Source organism: Leuresthes tenuis, unplaced genomic scaffold (genome assembly GCF_036924035.1).
Source record: "Leuresthes tenuis unplaced genomic scaffold, fLeuTen1.0.hap1 SCAF_6, whole genome shotgun sequence".
NCBI lineage: Eukaryota > Metazoa > Chordata > Actinopteri > Atheriniformes > Atherinopsidae > Leuresthes > Leuresthes tenuis.
Window position 1 is genome coordinate 18,611,318 of NW_027325360.1, and position 20,782 is coordinate 18,632,099.

Here is a 20,782-nt window from a genome sequence, read left to right on the forward strand (position 1 = left end):
TTGCTACATTGCTACAAATCTGGAGCCAGAAGACATTTAGTTTACTTTAGCAAAACAACTTGAAGAAATGGTTGAGCAAAAAAACCCACCCTGAAATTTCTTAAACAAAAGGTGTCACTGAAATTATACAAATTTTTGGCATAGAGTCAAGATGAATTGTACTGTGAATGGTTAAGTGAATAAAAATGAAAAGGTGTATGATGCCTCCGAAAGGCCTCACACATTATTTTTTCTATATTCTATGCAAGACTGACAGATTATTTTTTGTACAGTTTGACAGTTAAAATAAAGAAAGGAAACGTCGTGCAAAGGTTTGGGCTTGGCCTTACTTTTTAGGGCTCGTTCCAGCCCCGTCTCACAAGAAAATGTATAACAGATAGACGTGTTACCATGTTCAAACCATATTGGAGTCACAATAGAGGCACAGAAATTGTGTGGTGGTAATTTTTCACTTTGTCTTTTCTTTTGTATTGGGCTGCAGTATCAGGAAGGGATGCCAAACTGTAGCAGTGTTTTTTTCTAATATGTGGGCCAAACCATGTGCTAATAATTAGCAGTAAAATGTGGCATGCCTTGGAAATGCCAACATTTTACAATTTCTGATCACATGTGCCTGTTTCATGCATGTTGTTATCATTTTTTGAAAGTCAGACTGACGTGCGCCACCATTTCAGAGCCCAGAAAGTTTTATGGTAATTTTACGATTTTTGAGCCTTTTTCTGCATAGATGCAATGTTTTATGTTGACGACAAATCAATTACACATTCTGCAGTGAGACTGTTTTGCATGTTCGTCATTAAAGAAAGTGATGCTAATTTCAAAGCTTCACATGTACTCCAGAGTCCACAAACCTTTTCCCAGCTATCTGCAGCTATGGGCTCCTCCAAGTAGCTGCAGAGTTCTCTGAAAATACAAATAACTCATGCCCACATAACAGGAGAGGGCTCCAAGAAGATAGCAAAGCTTACCTGGGCGTTTTTTCATTTGTGATATGATTAAGCATGGATTGGTGGAGGTCTGGATGGCTGCAAACTTAGTGATGACATCTTATAGGATTGTTAAGTAGGCAAAACAAGGTTTGGCTGAAAAAGACCTTCGCAAAGATTGATCAGACTCTGCAGAGGTGGTCATTGCTCTATTCAAGTGCACAAAATTGACATGGAAGAATCATTAAAGGACAACATTTCATGAACTCTCACTGTAAATAACCAGTAAACAAGTTCTTAACATTTAGAAGACTCATGGGGACTGATGAAGGTCACCTAAAACTTAACCACCCTGAGTTAGCAAAAATTTATTTGGAGGAAAAGGAGAGCAGAATTTAATGAAAAAAACCCACTTGTTTACAACTGTTATGCACATGGTGGATTGAACATGCTTTGGGCTTGTGTTGCTGCCACTAAGCACGGTGAACATTTTACTGGTAGGGAGAAGTGTGGATTCAGCAGGAAATCCTGAAACTAAACATTAAACTGTGAGTAAAAGTTTGAAGCTCCTACAACAGGACAGTGATTCCAAAAACACCTCAAAATCCATAATGGACTGAAGCTGACAGATTTTCCTGGGCTCTCACAGCCCCATGACCCAAAGATAATTGAAATCCGGTGCACAGACCGTAAAAGGGAGAGTGTGTGTAAATCAGCCAAAGAATCGTACAAAACTGAAGGCTGTTTGTCATTAAAATAGGCAACATTTTCCCAAACAGGAACAGAAATACTCTGAGCTGGTTGCAGTGTTAATAAGCTGGATGTTGGCGAGCTCTAACCATGTAGGATGCCCAAACTTTTGCTCTGTGTCCTTTTTTTTTTTTTTGGCCAATTTTGAAAGTGCAAAATTTGATGGATGGATGTGGCAAACAAATCAGAAATATCAAATAATGTTTGTACATTGCTTGAGGTGACTCCAAATGTTTACACCTCAAACTAGTAGGACACATGAGATTTACATTAAATCTGCAACATCAATGTAACCACAAAGACAGTGAAAGAATAATATAAGAATAGGTTAAAGAATGGTTTTGTTGACTTGCAGGTGGAGGTCAATTGCTAGAGGCCAGCACAATAAGTAATGTTTGCTTACAGCTACGCTTTATTTTTCTGAAGATGTTGCCATTACCTTATACAACTAAATAAAGAAAAGGCTCTGTTTTCAGCTGTAACTTACAGAAAGTACAACAGGGATATATGCTGTGATCTGATTTGATTTATACAAATGTCAATCTCAAGGCTGGCAGGTATGTTGGGGGTGCAATTTTATCAATACTGGGCCATTGCTGGGTCATGATATGCCAAAAGGAAAACTTTATTTTCATTTTATTATAAGCTAATCTTCTCAAGTGACTCATTGCCACATGACACTGAGTGATCATGTGAGGCACAGGAAAAGCTGCCAGTAAACTATAAACTAATCAACACTCAATATGGCAACTGAGTCATCTGGACGTTTCACTGAGTCCAGAGATTGTTTTGTTTTACCTTCACAGGGAAAATTACACATGATCGTCTTCAAATAAAACAGTCCAAGTGAGCAGAATTACATACTCTGGTCTCTAGTTTCTGTGATTAAAAAATGTCATGGATCATTTTTAGGTGCACTGTCAGGTTCCCTCAACCCTAAATTCTACATAAACAGAATTCCACAGAAAATAATTTCCACAGAGGGGTTAGGAGGGAGATCGTCCCAAATGTTTGAACATTTTGTTTAAGTTTGAGAACAGTAAACCAGAAGCTCCCAGCTATAAGAGCCACACTTTATAAGCCCTGCCTCACCTACACTTTCTGAGAGCCACCAATGTCCAAGTGATATTGCACTGATCCAACTCTGAAAAGATTTACTTTCATTGAAACGTGGTTCTTCTGCTGTTCTTAAATACATCTGCCATGCACAGATGTCATAAAATATGTTTTAAAACTTTTAGGAAATTGCTACAGAGGTGAGGGGTTAGGGCAAATATTTCATAAGTCTGTAGCAGAAAAGAAATAAGACAAAACAGTTCAACAGCATATTGTATTAGTAATATCCACCCCACTGCTGGACAGAGCGAAACAGAGAATGGTAAATATTTCAACAGTAGTTCATCCATCCATCCATCAATTTTATATAATACTCACATTTATCCTATTCAGGGTCACAAGGTTTATAGAAGAAGTTAGTCTTCTTCTATAAACAGAACTCAACTCTTTACTGAGTACTAATTTCACCAAGTCCATGAAGGAGTGTACTTGGGAAAGTTGGAGCTTCCTGATAGGTCATTCAAGTCTTGACCTTCTCCAGCATTTCAACATTAATGTAGTAACATTATGATCTAAAGTAATGTCATGTTATGTAATGTTTGTATCTGGAGCTTTGCAGTGGACAACATCTGGGATTTAATTGAATATTAGTACTTTATTGAGGAAACATATACATAAATTACATTACATTGAAATATACATAAATTATGTATATGTGTGCACATACATGGCAAATAAAGCTGATTCTGAACCACATGTGATAAAAAAATAAAAAATTAAAAAAATTAAAAGATTACTGCACTGAACATCAGATTGATTATTCTGTTTTTCCCCTTTGGATAAAGACTACATTCATCATGCAGGATGCCTTTTAAAGTGCTGTTTCGTCGCCATCTATCTCATCCACTCCCATGTGCAGAGGGTGGAGAGATGCCATGCGGGCTCATTTGCAGGCATCAGTATGGAATGATTTGGGTGCAGCCTCACTGCAGCTCTGACTTCCTTCAAAGGGGGATTTTTCTTTTTCCTTTTTTTTTTTTTTTCGCAGCACAACACCAGTGGTGCCAACAGTTCCATCAGCACCACTAGATACACTGAGACACATTTGGGCAGCTCACCCTGCAACCATGGTAACAGAAGAATTTTACTAGTTGGCGGCAGCCAATAGTGGGGCACTTCCCACTCGGCTCAGTCCAATAACAGAACAGCCTGCAGCCCAGCCCATCTAGAGCTGACACTGATGGGCTAGTGCAAGGAGGATTCAGAGATGAAGACTTGGCTAATGAACAAGTGGGAGAGTAAAAGTGTGTAGGTATGTGTGTGTGAGACTGCAGTAATACCTGATGAAGAGGATTCCCTCTCATTTAACAACAACTCATAGGCACACTGTGGAGAAGCATCCAGTCACTGAGTCTATGTAACATTCGGCATCAACAGTGCAGCAAGCCCCCACCTGTCATCTTGCTCCATCACTAGTTCACACACATGCTGCACACACTCACATACACCACCACATCTCAGCATGGGGTCAAGCACTTTTTAGGTGACCAGAGCAATCTCAATGCAATTTTAACCTGAAAAAATAAAACATGCACCACCATCAGCTGTCAATAAAGTCATTTATTATTTCACACAATGGATAACATGAACAACTTCAACTGTAGTTCTTCTTAATAAGTGCTCAATGCTGCCAGCCAACAGAAGGGTAGCAAAAGAATGAGCCTTTCTTCTCGAGGAAAGAAAAAGAAAAACCTACAAGATCATGAACGGTAAACATGACCAAAAGCATGCCAGCAGACATGGATATACATATATATTACATGTATATATGTGCTTAGGACATATATCTGTATGCTGGCAAATGCAAATACAAAATATATGTGTACATTTACACATATATACTGTGAAGGATATATGCATATGCATGCGCAACTAGTATTTTCTCTATATGTCAAATATTTGCAGTTTTTAATATTCATACAATGTACAAAAATGCCTCATGAATTAAAAAATTCATTACAAAAAGAAACATATCAAACAATGTACAAGTCTTGCTTCAAATTCGATTGAAATTCAACTTTCGGCTTGTCTAAAATATTTATGCATACAATCAAATTGAGCATGCAAATAAAGGAAACCCACTCTAGAAAAAGTTCAAATACACTATGTATACAAACTAAAATATGCCCACACTGTTAGAAGAGCTCACTTTGTGCTCTACAGAAGTAAATTTATTGGTTTTCTCAATGCTTCAGCTTTGAAGGACATTATAGCTTAGAATGGTAACATATACTGTGATGATGACAATGTGTACATATATGAGGCTCTGCTTTACATCACCCCTCATTCCATGTGTAGACACTCATCCCTGTATGCTACACAAGGAATGGCGAGGGCAATCAAAATTTAGGTGCCGGGATCTCTCATCATAGTTACTATTTTGACATGGTGAGTAATTGCACAGTAAATACACCGCTGCCACTAATGTAAGATCAAACACTGCTGCGCTGCCCCTTACTGCTAGAACCAAAGACAAGGTCAAGGATCTTTATATCAGTGTTATGTGGTACCCACTGGTCCAAACTGGCTGTTTAATACATTACAATAGTGACCCTTTAACCTATATGCAACCACATCCGCTCTGCAGTTTCTCCGTGTAGAGTGAAAGCTCTGGATTAGGACAATACTTGTCAGTTTTAGAAGGCACCGGAGCATTGGCTGGTAGGAGAGACAGACAGGACAGACATTACCTTGGGCCTTGACCACATCACGGAGGAGTAAGCGGCCCACGTCAAGATCTCATTTTCACAACAACAGACTGCAGACCCACTAAAAGTAATCTAGCAAAGCAAGGTTAAGCACAAGAACATTAGAACGTGAGTATTTTTGGCTATTTCCTCTGAGAACTCCCCCAACATATAACCCTTCTGCTTGCTCTTCACACTACGGCACTGCCCCAATTGGCTGCAGGCAAAGTAGCTACAAGTCAACCGGAATTCCTATTTTTGGTCGAGTACACTACAATTGAGCTCCAAGAATTTTTAAGAGCATGGTAAGGCAGATAATTTTAGCATTCTTTGTAATCCAATGGGCTAAAGAGACGACAAAATACTGTGGAATTTAGTAAATATGAAAATAAAATTCAGAAAAGGGTAAGAAGGTATGGGTGATATGAAAAAAGTTATTCCTGCATTACTTTGACTTTCAACACAGTGGAGACAGTGCAAACCTGATATATTTCATGTTTTGTCTTATCAATTTGATTTAATCTAATATGTTAATATACTTACAATATACAACTTTTTCTGCATTTTCAGCCTGCCGCACAGTCCAAAGAAAAGTTGGGAGGGGGCAATTTAGGACTAATGATGAGGTAGGAAAAGTTTTGCTTTCTCTTATCCTCATTTCACCCTCTAGAGTGCATAATATCAAAGAATCAGAATCAAAGAATCAGAGATACATTTCATTAAGAAGAAGAGTGCAAGACTAAGCTGGACACCCGTGATATTTGACCCCTCAGACAGCACTGGATCAAGAACCTTTATTCATCAGTAGCAGATGTTACAAAATTTGCATTACTGTGGGAAGTCTTTATCAAGAACAACATTACAGGGTTACTTTAACAGATGCTTTTTAATGGGCTTGGAGGCATCTGGGATTTAACCATCACACAGTGGAAATGTGCAATAGTGACAACCAAAGACAACAATACTATCCAGACTTTCATCACAAGGAGAAAAGCCAGGTTCTGTGATGGTATGGGGTTCAACTTCAACTTCTGTGACCGTAGCATTAATGCAGAAGACATTTTTGCAGAAAGATTAGGACAAAAAATATCATAATGTCTTAAGTAAGTGTTGTGAGAAGGAACGCAACTGTACAAGGGGGTGACAACTTTGCTGTCCCAACAATTATGGAATGTGCTGAATAGCGAAAATGGATGTATGTGAAATATGTTAGGTTCACACTGTCTGCAATAAACTTAAGGTCAAGTCAAATGCCCCCCTCACCCGCCCTTATGTCCCTTTTTTTTCTTATTTGGGGTTATACATGATTCTCAGTTTTCTTTATGCTTTCTTGGGTCTAGAGAAGTCTTGGTGGAGACAGATGGTCTGCTGTGATTTTAGGAAACAGCCCCAGCATGGCTGAGCCCAAGCGGCATCTAAGCAGGATGGACATGATACTATTTACAACAAACACGTCAATACTGTAGTTTTACATCTGTTTAAGGCTGTACTGCATAGAGTGGCAGTAACTATAGTTTTCATGAAATGATAGTCACTTTCTGCACAACTTATTACAAATTATTACTGGTATTATTCACAATTCTTGTTACATGAATTAATTTTATTAAGTAAATAAGACCACTTGTTTCTCTTTGTTGAAGGGTGGACCCAGAACAGAAATTCATTTCAAGGTCATTGCCAGGTGTGGCCTGATGCATAGCAAACAACAGTATATGAGAATGTGGTTTCCATGACAACCGCCTCTGTTCCTCCTTTACTCAGTACATAACCAGTTATATAACATAGATAACTTGTTAATTACTGGGGAGATTAGATGATCTTCAGTTATATATCTAAGACAGTGAGTACAATTAATATCTCTGGATCGACGCAAAGCTGACACTGTGTCTTTTTGTTACCACCGCTGCTGCGCAGCGGTATCTAGGTCAGTGAAAGTTGGGTATTTAATACAATAAGGCCAGCCCCTCTAACTCTGTCATGACGAAATGGGTCAAAAAATTAGAAGGAAGCTGGGACACAGACAGACTCAGTGTCCGATGACAGAGGATGCTGAGAATGAAAGCTGTGAAGAGACACAGGCAGTGTCAGGGTTCTGATGACGAGGACACGCGCGTTGCGACCGATGCACAATCATGAATATTTTGGGTCACTCTCTGGGGCCACTTTATATTTCTCAGGTCAAATGTAATTGGTGAGAGAAAGAAACATAAGGCACAAGTTGAACTGCTGCAACCGAGAATGTCACCCCACCCGAAGAAAACAGAGTCTCCTGAAATTAGAAGTTGCTAAACAGACACCGATCCATTGCTCATACTCTGAAATACTTATCCGAGAAAATTCCAACCACTTCCCAAAGTCACAGATACTGTAGATAGAGTTTAAGAAAAGCTTGACATATTGACACAAAAATACAAAATGGCTACATTCTACAGTGCACATTGGAATGCTTTACATTGTTGCCAACATGGTGGAGAGTTTGTCAAGCTCTGATTTAGATACTTTTAAATAATACATCCATACACTGAATACTGAGACTTTGGTTTCTAAAACTAAATACTGAATTCACTTTCCAAAAATATTTGCAAGGACATGAATTGAAAATCATGTTGAGTAGAAAGACAGGGATTAGCTTTTCAAAACACTGAATGCGAGCCCTCTTCTGCTGGACTGTCCAATCACGATTCAGACTCAGGCTTCGGTTTTTTACGCTTTTGGCTGCGCAGCCTGCATATACGAATTGATTAAAATAACGCATGCTCTCTGGAATGGTTAACCAAACCAGCAAATGCCAAAACATAAGGCTAAAACAAGCATGTAAGTGCTGCATTTGATTGATGCAAGTGAATGGTTTTTAATAGTGCATTAAACCAACTCTAAGGTTTACCAAAACCACACCTGACAGTCCTCCTGTATCCAATGCCCCCCCTGAATATTAACACAATAATGAGTGTATGAATGAATATATGTGTTTTTTCTGTCTGAAAACAAACTTGTCTTGAGTCGCACCCATGTCTGTTTTTGGTTATAAAACAATACACACTTTCATTGTCTATGGTACAACAATTCTATTTAATATACTGTATGCCAGTACACATCTATGATCTGGTTTCCCATTGTACAAGGCAGGCAACAGTGGACTTTATTTCTATGTACAGTCTGGGACAATCTCATCCACCATATTGCCTTTACATCACTGCCCAGTAGACGCCTGAGCAGGGAGGGAGAGATACATGACACAGGGGGCAAATCGAGGAAGCTCAAGAAATGGGAGACCTAAAACATCAGTCGGAATAGATGAAAACAACAAAGGGAGATGGAGTTGAGCAGCAGACACAAGGTAGGGCTAAAACATTGGAGAGAGTGTCAAGCAAGGAAGAGGAGCTGCCAGGAAGTGTATTTTACTTCTCACAGAGCGCAAGAAATATGAGAAAGTACTAAAGGATGGAAGCAAAAAAACACAGATAGGGTAAGGTGGTTTAAATACTGATGTATTATCCCGCACATCTTTGACAAGCTCCCTCAGAAAGGCAAAAATAAGCACAGCTGCACAGTTTTATATTAACCATACCCCCTCCCCTTGCTGGTAAATATATGGCTAAAGCCACATTCAGTTACGGTATCATATAGTACCATACACATCACTGTATCAGATACATAAAGAATCACATAAAATCCTACACTATCATAAGTACCACACACTTTTATAGCATCAGATTCAGTATCAAATAGTACCATATAGTGCCATTGTAAATGAAGGTCCAATGAATCTTTAAAAGGCCCATGTCTGGTTGGGTTTAGCAAATTGAGGGAGGTGTTCTCTCCTCCTGCTGCACCACTAACCCATTGAGTTCCTCACGACAAATGAGAAAAGAGAAACAAGTCAAAGTGCACCAAAGAGTCCCAAAATTAAGGGCACTGCATTTGATAGGCTTGAAACAGCTCTGACTCTGTTATCTGCTCTCCGGTCAGTTCTGGGGTTGCATCCTCCTGCAGCTCTACTGACTGGTAGGAGCCCATAATTCGTCCCTGCTGTGGCCCCTGCCTCTACGTTTCCCCCCTTTAGCTGGCGGAGGTACAGACCTCGCTTGATGCACCACGGTCTCAATAACTGCTGAGATGGAGTCATGATTGGAGAACTCTGGAGGTTCGGGGGTCAAGCTCGGCCTGTTACTCTGCCTACCTGGCAGGTTATCACACCTCTCCAGGACAGGCATCCCCAGAGTCCTCCCATCACCCCTTCTACTGGTCAATATGTCCAAACCACGACCCTCCATCCAGTCCTCCTCCCTAATGTTGGCCGGCTCTGATTCCTCTAAGGGTTGTTTTCGGGGCCGCCCAGGCCGTCTTTTGATGACATTATTTCCTGTTTTGGCTTGTCGCTGCAGGCGCTTGGCACGGAGGATCTTCTGCACATGATCAAAGTTCAAAGAATGCATCCTTCTAACGTCCTTCTGGATCTGTTCCACCTCACGACGTTTATACCTTCGCTTACTGGGAACACCTGGCAGAGGAGGAGAGAGTGAAAGAGGTGAGATGTCACAGGATATATAAAGAGCAAATCAATGTCTATCAAGAAAAAAGAACTTCATGTTAGCAGAGAGTAGGAAAGACGTCGCGCAATTTAGCTCATGGAGAGAATGTAATTTTATTCTTTAAGAGCTTCCTGCTAATTTTGAGATATTCATGGAAGCTTTTCAAAGCCCAGCTGAGCCAAGAGAGTAGATTCTATCCTGTAATTGTCTACTAGAGAGCAGAGAGGAGAGGGGAGAAGAGGAGATCCTATTCTGCTCGCAGGAAACCCACAGAAATGTCTCCTTCAACCATTTAATATGTCGCCACACAAAAACAACCCACTGCATCTGGAGCACAGGCTGCCAAAAAGCCAAACACACACACACAAGTAGAAACTAACATCCGCAATCTTATCCATGAACTCACACAGACACAAACACACATGCATACATGCACATGCCCAACATGTAGAAATGACTAATTCAGCAGTTCAGAGTGGTTGAGCAGAAGAAAGTGGAGCCATATTGTTTCCTTTACACGGATGAACTGGGCAGTATGCCCTTTACATGCTGTTTAATTCTTTCTCTTGCCCCCTTTCAACATCACCCTCATTCTCTTTTCCTCTCGGCTCTTCATGGGTGTCAATATGCTACCCTCTCATTTTGAATTAAACCTTCTAACACTGCATCATTTCATTTCCGTCTTTATTTCAGAAACTGCTTCCTGATCTCGGTCCGGCTCTGTCATTCTTTTTGTTTCTCATCTCTGTCGCATTTCTTAGACCCGAAACCTCCCCTCCTCCCTTTCTGGGCACTGTTCCCAGGGCTCAGAGTGAGCAACAGCCAAAATGGAGGAAAAGCACAATCAGCCGCTGGTCCCCAAGCAGTGCACATACAGCATGCTGGGTCTTTTTTTCCTTGAGGTTTTACTCCTATTCCTGGATTCTGTAAGTATCTCCTTCTACCGCTCCAGAGCCCTGCAGGTACATTATAGCAAGTTTGTGTATTGCTACAATAACTGACCACATTAAACTGAGGCAGTTCTAAATATTGTACCTAAAACATGGCTAGCTGGATAGAAATATAACAAGTAAAAAGTGATGGACAAGGCATTTAGAATAAGTCTATTCAAGTCATAGAACATGATATGTGGTGTTTTAATATTTTACTAATAACTTTTATTAAAGCGTACTTACATGAATTCTATGAAAATCACATGCAGGCAAAGTAATAGGCTGGCTTACTTTCACACTAAAGAACAGAAGTGAGTACAACCTTGTACCATATCACTTAAAAAGTCAAATGACTCAAAAATTGTACGATGTTCTGTAATTAATTCTTGGTTGAACAATTGTGTATTTGCTCTCACGTAAAAGTAATAGTTTATGTTTATCATCAATAAAGTACCTCCATAGACAATCTATTTTACCATTACTGAAGGGGTTGTGTTTTTCTACCCATGCACTCATTTGGATTCAAGTCACATAATTTGAAATTGTGTCCACTTTTTTCTTCTGTTGATATGTTTGTGTGCATTTTATCTCTCTTTCCAAACTTCTGCTGACTGGAAGTCATCTATTCAGTTTCTATTCTGGTATGCCAACGGGCATTTATGGTGCCATCCGTAGATGTCAACACCTTTTGCACAGATGCACTCCCGTATCATTACACTCTGACCTCTCTGCATCACTGTCTTCATGCTACTTCAAGTTGAATCCAATCTGAGCCAAAAAAAGCTTTTTGATTACTTCTGCTAATCTTGCAGTTCTGTGGCAAACAATATTCAACTTTTTCCTTTCTGTTTTTGACACACTCCTTACATGCTGACATTATGCCATGTCCTTCACACTATCTGAGCTGAAATAGAACCACTGATAACCTCTGTGCCGAGTTTGAGGCATTTGGCCTCTTTTTCAGGGTAAGTTTGTGCAAATACCACATGGTTCATGGTGCCATTTTAGTAGAATTACTGCTACAACTTTATTCCCATCAATAGTCAGTGCAAACATTCAGATAAACACGGGCCACAGGTGCAAAACTAATAAAGTTTTGGTGTTCACAGATCATTTTACAGCCATGCAGTTATCATGCAGTTAGGCTTACTGTAAATCAAATGCGTACTCAACCTTTTTTTCTTTTCAGTGATGAAAAATGTAATAACAGTTTCAGTGACTTTGCCTTGGGGATGTATTCTCAATAAGAATGAAGGCAAATGAACATCTTTTAGAGTTTTGATTACTCATGAAATGAAATAATAACTTAGAAATAATGCAAAAACTACTGGAATCGTAATACCGATGAGTGTGCTCACATTTGTAGCATACTCTAAAACTCGGAATACATCTCTCTATTGTTGCCAAAGAATTCAGAACAGGCAGTGAAATTAGTTAATGCAGAAAGCACTAAGTAGCAGGAGTTTATGAGCTGCACAGAAGTGAGCACACACACGTACACACACTACAAAGTAGCAGAAATTTATGAGCCCCATACACGGAACATAAAACCGGTGACCTTCAGCAGTGTGACGGGCCTATATAGTACTGAGGACCTGTTTCTCTGAGGAATAGGAAGTCACATATTTACTGAGATCCGTTCCCACTTATACAAGGCCTGTGTCATTGCTGATACCAAGTCTCTGACAGAATAAATTCATCCTTAAAGAATAAAATTTGGTGAATCGGCATGCATATGTTTCAGCAAGTCATGTGACTTGTACTCTTTGCTGGACCTCTCTTCGGTGGCTGTCACTGCCTCATTCCAGATGTTTTAAATCTTGATCATTATCGTCCAGGAGATTTTTACTCTCTGCTCCTCCTGGCCCTTTCTGTCCCAAGTGTCTCTTCACCTGCTCTCTGGTTTGTTTCTCCTATTATAAGATGTGCTTTCGAGGTGCCTTCGTTACGCTTATGCTTTTTCCATGTCCAAGGTAAATGTGCACACATGCAAAGAGTGTCTCGTTCACTCTTGATTTTAAAGCACCTGGAGGCACATTTGAGATTTTTTTTATTAGCTCTAGAATAATAAAATCTAAGCTGACTTGATATAAGGAAATTACTCGTATTAATTCAGTAGATGACGGTATGCTTTTCATGCAAATATCCATCTTACAAACATGTAGTGAGACCTGATTAGTGCAAAAATAAACACATACACGCTTGTGTGTATAAATAATAGAAATGTTGATAATTTACACATATATAGTTGCAAGTTAAAAAAAATATGAATTTTGCATCTGTGTCAGGTTGTGCATGTGGATCCATCAATCCATGTGAGTATATGCCTGCATGTGTAAGTGTGTGCAGCAGGCATTCGTATGCACACGCCTGCGTTTTAATTGGACTTAAGCTGTGAAGTGAAGCAGTAAGTCATGCTAGAGCAGGGGCAGAAGGATTGGGGAACAGAGAAGGTAATCGGGGAGCGAGGGGGTGGGGCGGCAAGGGGAAAAGGCAGAAAGGGAAAGGGAAGTGGGGAAGAGAGAGGCAGACGAATGAGGGAAATCTGTGTATAGATGTGAGGACTGTGGGAGAGAAGTAAAAGAGGAACGCAATGGCAAGAACTGCAGAAGCAGCAAAAGGGAAAGGGATGGATATGCAAGGTAGAAGAGGCACTATAACGATAATATGGATGTGGTGGGGGTGGGTTGTGTATATGAGTCATCCGTCCTGGATCCCCTGGGGTGGAGGGGGGTGGATTCTAACCGAGCCCCTGGCTTCTCCTCCCCACCACTGGACTAGGCCCCAGTCATTAAACCCCTGGCTGCCAGCCAGCTCTTTTAACACAGGCATGGGCCTTTTACGGCGTGTCTGTAGAAAATAAATCACACTGTGTGAATAATATATCTCTGGCAAAGGCATTGGCAGGAGAGAAGGAAGGGAGGGAGTGTGGGGAGAAAGGAGAGATTGGTGAATTATAGTCGTCTCCATCCATGCATTACGTTCTCTTTATCCCCAGCCAGATGTGCTCAAAGACAGCAGAATACAGAATGTACCGAATTACACATTACTCTGGTAGTGAGAATTCGGACTCAACTTGCCTCTTTGTCTGCTCTAAGTCTGGATGATGGCATTCATGGCACATTTATTAACAAATATTTCCTTGACACATGTGATACAACTGCATTTAAAACCAGAAATCCCTATTAAGCTTGACCAAATGCTATACAGCCAGTTGTTCATCATCATGCTACTAGAGAGTAACATTATAATCTATAACCAATTATATTTGCAAACATTCTCACATCTGGTTTTATTAACAGTCCTAAAGCCTTGACAGGTAAATATCATGTACAGTATAGCTTCCTCCTATGGATTACCTATACAACCAAAATAATTACTGAGTGGACAAACAACAAACATGAAGTTTGAATGTCCCTACAACAGCTTATAATCATTAAACTCCTCCACTTGTTTGTTAGTACTGAGAAAGTCTTTCGTATGTGAGGTGAATCATCTTCAAGACCCAAAAGTAGAAGTCCGGTAGCCTTCTCTCCAAGCACTTAGGATCGTAAATAACTGGTTTGTAACAGCACGTGTGCGTGTCCATTTTCCTCTTTTACAGCGTATTGAGTTTTGTTTTACTGTAAGCTCATGCACTGGTCCCTACATCAGCGAGCGAGCACTGAATGTACACAAAGCACCCCTCTCGGTGAACTCACTGGCTAAATGTGTTTGGCAAGCAGGTGATTTCAGGAAGACACTTTTTAAAACGGTCTACATTTTTTGAATGTGTATTATTGAGGGAAATATCACGGCAGTTTTTTTTTTTTACATTTTTTGACACTAATGCACCACTCTCTGTGCTTTACATGAGGAGTGATGCAATATAATAACACTTGCTGCTTATGCTTTATATCAGAAGCTTTCCACAGCTGAACCATAACCTTGAGTGAACCATTTCCATAAAACACAGGAAACAAAATATAAACAATTCCTGCATTCATGGTTTTAGAATCATAATAGAGAAGCTGGGCATTGCCCTGGAAATACATGGTAGGATTAAAAAATTAATCCTAAGTGCTTCTTACCAGCGAGGGATGGACTGGAGCACTTCATCTGCTCTGGCTCCTGCCTGGCCGCTTGGAATGACATTAAGCCCTGATCTCCAAACACAGTGAGCCTGGTCCTCCTGTTCCTCCCTACACACTCATCCTCTCGTGAACCCAAAAAGAGGTCAGAAGCTGACTCTGACCGCAGCGATTGGTTGCTGTAGCTGCTCATGAAGCTCTTGACTGGCTGTGCAGTTTGACGGGAGTGAAACTGACTGTCAGCATGAGAGTGTGTGGACAGCTGGTCTGACTCAAAAATCCCTAGGCTGGATCCCAGGTTTGAGTCTCTACTATTGCCCCTCTGCTTTTCCAGATGCTTTGAAGAACCCTGACTGGCCAAGTCCCTCCTCTCACTCAGCATGCTGAGGCGCACATTGGTCTTAGCTCCACTGAAAAGTCCACCCAACTCCTGCCGGTCGCGTGGTGAGAGGAGTGGTTCGTCCTTGTGCTTATGTTTATGCTTGTGCTTCCTCTTATGGAGGCGGGCGCCTGCAAGACCACTTGCACTGGCACTGCTCAGGGATCCCAGACCCTCTCCTCTTACAGGGGGACCCTGTAGTGAACTATTAGTACCGCGAATCTTGGACCCCACCTGCAGTTTTGAGTGTCCACTGGAGTGGAAAGCCTTAGGAGGTGGGACAGCAGGTCTCATGAAAGGAGATGGAGGTGCTGGTCCAAGTGAATGGTGGGGCAGGTAAAATTGGGGAGCGGGGGGAAAGTAGCCCAGACTCAGAGGAGGTGCATAAGGCATCGCATACGGTGCTGCATAGTAATTTCCCCCTCCCAGCGGATAACTGTATCCTTGAACAAAAGGCAGTTTTGTTGTGATTGGCTCGCTGGCTTTGGCTGGACGACCGCGCCTCCTCTTGGCCTTCAAATCGGCACTCCTGCGGAGGTATGAGCTGGAGTCACATGGGTAGGAGTCGTAGCTAACCGGGTAGTAATGATGAAAGTTGAGACGGAAAATGGAAGGATATGGATGCTGGGGGTAGCAGGTATATCTTCTGTGAGACACTCGCAGTTGCTGGAGCTTCAACACAACCTAGAGTGAAGTTGAAACAAGAAAATGTTTTTAAAAAACACAGCCTATATAAAGTGCATGCACATTACAATGCTTAGTCAAAGATTAAAGACATGATTTAACATATGCATCTAACCTCCTCCAGTTCAGCAAGAAAGTGAAGATGATCACGGCTCTGTAGGCACTTCCTCTTCCTGCGATGATGCTTTTGCTTCTTTTCCTGCTGTGACAGAAAGCTATCAATGGCAGTAACTTGCCGTTCACAGCGTGCTCTGCCGCCCCTGTTGGATGCGTCCATGGCTGCAGCTTCCACTGACTCAAACCCACACAGATCAAATGAGTACCTGTATGAGCACAACATAAAATCCCATTAAAACTACCTATAAGCAGTTAGATTGATCTATAAACAGTTAAGGTTCAATTGAGGGTAAAGGTGTGAAACAGCAGCATACTGCACCTGCGACGAGAGGCATGACCCTTTTCAGTTTGATCTGAGGTGCTGTTGTTGTCTGTCCCAATTCCACTGTCACTGGGAATAGTCTCCTCGCTGTGGGACTCACTGATGGGAGACAGGGTCACCTCCTTCACTGATGCCCCCTCTGACAGGTGAGAGGGTGAATTAGCCAGAAGGCGAGGAGGCGAAAGTTTCCAACCCCCTGAGAGAAAGCCCCTGCCTGGTGGTTTGGAGGGCAGGGCTGAGATGGGCTGCAAACTCGGCATGGAGGTATCCAAGTGGCTGGCTCTTAGAGATGGAGCAATGGAACTGGGGGATGAGGCGGTGGAAGGCACTGCAGTGTTCTCATAGAGACTGGACATGGAAACAGACATTGGTGGCTTGTCCCTAGTGGTTTTTGGAGGGATGGAGCCTTGGGTTTCTGCCCTGGGTTTTCGCCCCCTCTTCTTTCCAATGTAGATGGTTCCTCTCTTGCTGACGTTTATCTGTTTTCCCAACCGAGCCTCAATGGTGGACGCCATGGCACTCATAGCTGTGGCAACAGGAGCGGAGGATGACTTCAGAGCCAGAGTGCCATTCTGATTTGATCCCGAAAGGATCTCATTCAGGATGCTCTGCATTTTTCCAAGCTTCATCTTATTCACTGGCCTGGAATAGCCCCTGCCACGCTTCAGTTTCAGACTGTTAGTACTACCATTGGCCGTTGTGGAAGCCATTTGCACTAAGGTGTTTAGTGCATGTGTCTTTCTTCTACGGTTGAGCCCTGCGGTGGTTTCCCGTGCCAGTGGGCTCAGAGGTGAAGTGGAGGTGCCCTCATGAATGGTCTCAACTGTCAGGAGTGGCTGTTTCTTGGGGCGTCCTCGTTTCCTCTTAATGGGAGCATGGACAGTTAGGCTGTCAGTGTTGGTGTAGAGTGGGCTAGAAGGGGTGATTGGGAAAGCAGAGGGTGGATCTGCTAAGGTTGAGGGGCTACCCAGGTTGTCTCTCTGGGGTGAAGTGAGACTGGCATGGTTTTTAGCTTTCAGGTAGGACCATCTGTCATTAGCCTTGGTTGGTCTTAAACTGGCTGCAGAGCTATTGCTGTGACTAGGGCTGGGACTCAGGTCTGCTCTGGGCCTAGGGCTTGGTACAGGGCTAATGTTAGCCCTGAATTTAGGGCTAGGGGCAGGACTGATGCTTCCCCTAGAGCTGGGGCTGGGGTTGGGGCTCGGGAGCCTGGAGTTCGTGCTAAGACCGGTTTTGCTAATGTGATTGTAAGTAGCCTCTCTGAGTTTGAGGGTATCCGTGCCATTCTTAGGACGACCCACAGGGTTCTTTTTCACTCTGTTCGCACTCAGATCTGACTCCTGGTCTAGCCCACTCGCAGCCGTCTCTCCTCTTTCTGTCCTGTCTACCCTCTCTCCCTTTTCTCTCTTGTCACCTTTATCTGCTCTGTCTGTTTTTTCTATCCTGTCCCCACTGCCATCAGCTTGACTTGTGTGCCGCAAATCATTTTTGTGAGTCTCTATCTTATGTGCTACTTTGGGTTCTGGGGGCCCACTCTGGGGTTTCTCTGTAGTATCCAGAGCCTGTTGCTGTGATTGCTCCTCCACACAAAATGACTCGTCAAAGGAGGGCCTCCTCCGCCTTTTTCTTCCTTTCCCTTCCTCTGCCAGCATGGGCATCCCTCTCTCCTCTTCATCTCCTCTCCTCCCAGCTATTGTTTGCTCTTTTTCATCTTTTCTCCTTTCCTCTCTTTCTTCATGGAACCACTCAACCATCTCCTCTTGTCTGTACTTCTGCCTCTCCTCTGAATTACTTGGGCTCTCCGACCCTCCCTCTGGCTGCCTTCCCCAGTGTGTATCAGCACCGTGGGGATTACAGAGCATCCTCTGCGAGTCCTTCCTGCCGTACTTCCTCTTGATGTTACCAAAAAGCTGTTCACTGACCTCTTGCAAACCTTTTCCCCTGGAGAGTTGTGGAGAGAGAAAGAGTATCATCACAAGTAGAACAGGAGAAAAAATATTTTGTTTTACTAATAACATGCGTTCAGTCAGGTGACTTATTTTCAAGTCACCTAACATACAGTGAATAATCCTACCTGCTCAGGGAGGTGAGGTTAAGAATACTGGCATCTGTAACCACTGGCAGCTGCAGGTCTGGAGTCAGGGATCTCTGAGGTGAGGGACTTTGCGTTCGTGAGAAAGGTTGTGTTGGACTGAGCAAAGTACCTCTGCTGGCTCCTACCAAATCTCTGGCTGGGTCAGAGTCTGCAGGTTGGGCTGGGGATGAAGAAGTCTCTGTAGACGTAATCCAGTCTGGACTGATTTGGGTTTGATGTGCAAGAGTGTGTTGTAATTTCTGTGTGAGGGTGTGCTGTGTATGCTGTGTGTGTGAGAGTGTGTGCACAGGAAGGAGAGAACTGCGAAGCTGGTGTTTGGGCAGAGTGTGATCTCCCAGTAGTTGCAGAAGGCCTCCTTCTCTCTGCTCCGGCATTCTGAACTGGCGCTCGTATGTCTGGGGACATCAGAAAAGAGAATCATAGACTGGTTACTACATACAGACAGCAATCACGTGACAGCTTTATATAGCTGAAGGGACAGACAAATGTTATGATAATGACAGTGTGATCAGAAAATTATAACGACTTGGTGCCTGTTTTCATAGAATCAGAAAGTCTTCACAGAGATTATACATATGTAGGAGAAAAGACCAGTTTAGCATACATTTTCATTCAGTCGGCACACATTAAATCAGTGAATTGTTGTGCCGTGATATGACATTCATCTCTTTTCACAGCAGAACTGAAGACTTTAATACATCTTTTGTGTATGAGCAAACAAAAGCGCAACAAAACAAAAGGCTTGTTTACAGAGCAATTAAATTCCTGTGGCAAGGATGTTGCATGCTGTGAGAATTGGGGGGGGGATATAGTTGGAACTGTCTGAATACAAGAAGCAATATGCACAGTAGCTTAACTCAGCCAAGTCCCTGCCTTATTTCCAGAATGGACAGACGACCTTACAAAATGAATGTCTAAAACTATGACACAATTTCCCTATATTTATTTTTTCCAATGAAAAATTCAAGTCAGCTTTTACATAAGACCCAGTTTACAGCTGTACATACATAACTGAATACGTGAGAGATTAATGTGCCGTATTGAACAAGATCAAATTATTAATATATCACTACATAATCAGTGCACTATTGGAGGATGAGAAATAGAGCAGCGGATGGCCTTTGTGGTTTAGGCTGTTATTAACAGACTCAGTATGACGCAACGAGACACTGTTCTGCTGCGCTGCAGGGAGATGTAACCTAACCACAGGCCTGCCTCTCAGCATGTATACACAGGCGTGCAAGTGCACACAGACTCACTCACACTTGTATACAGTGGATGTACACTTCTCAAAGGAATTACAAAATCTTGGTTTTGCACATAGTAGCACAAGATGCCAGCATATCAGTAGATGGTCTACAAATGCATGCACCAAATGAAATACATCAGCTGTCAGGACAGTGTACGTATTTGGACACTCTATCTTTCACTTGCAAGTCCTGCTCTACCTTTGGCTCCTCTACCACTTCTCTATTACTCTTTCTACTGTCTCGTCTACTTTCAGTACCGAAGTAGTGACAGTTGTTTCCACAATCGGTGCAGAAGCTGTCTGTTGACGAGAGGTAAGCTGCAAACTCACAAGCGCAAAAACACACACAACTCACAAAACACAGGTGAAAACACACACTGCACATGCAAATAAACACTTGTAAATGATTAAACAAAGCTAGCAAATGCGAAGACTTAAATTCATATGCTCTCTCTCATCTATGTTGCAAACACAATGCTATGGTGTCCTCACTTGTAGAGTGCGTGTGCATGTGTGCACCAGAGAAGAGACACCATGAGTCCATACAGGGATAAGATGACAGACACCTGATACACACTTGCTTTCTCATTTAACCTGTTCTGGAGTACCTGCTGTTTCAGGTTAAAGGAGGGCACAGAAGACAGAGACAGACAGGTAGATTGGGGATGTTTAAAGTGAGACAGACAAAAATGGCAAGCAAACACACTAAAAAAAACACACACATATAATAAAATGCATCCTTCCCGATGACCGCAAAGCAACCACAGAGAGATAATAAAAAGAGGAGTCATGGACACCTTTCCTACTAGAGATACAAGAGAAAAAAGAGAAGAAAAAGATATTAAAAAAATGAGAAAATAGCACTCACTCCCCACCTCCCCTTTTCCGGTTGAGGCTGGGTTCTATTGGCACCAGCTCAGCTT

The 20,782-nt window shown here is 42.1% G+C and overlaps 1 protein-coding gene across 2 annotated transcripts in view; it reads right to left on the minus strand.

Moving 5' to 3' along the window:
• Positions 1 to 4,334: 4,334 nt before the first annotated feature.
• Positions 4,335 to 20,782, minus strand: part of setbp1 (SET binding protein 1) — a 36,416-nt gene continuing 19,968 nt past the window's right edge. For both annotated transcript variants that reach the window (XM_072388041.1, XM_072388042.1), the window contains exons 3-7: positions 18,590 to 19,005; positions 16,513 to 18,456; positions 16,192 to 16,399; positions 15,014 to 16,076; positions 4,335 to 9,980 (exon numbers count right to left, since the gene is read on the minus strand). In XM_072388041.1, coding sequence (XP_072244142.1) covers positions 9,475 to 9,980; positions 15,014 to 16,076; positions 16,192 to 16,399; positions 16,513 to 18,456; positions 18,590 to 19,005 — 4,137 coding nt within the window. In that variant the 3' untranslated portion in view covers positions 4,335 to 9,474. The remainder of the gene's footprint in view (positions 9,981 to 15,013; positions 16,077 to 16,191; positions 16,400 to 16,512; positions 18,457 to 18,589; positions 19,006 to 20,782) is intronic.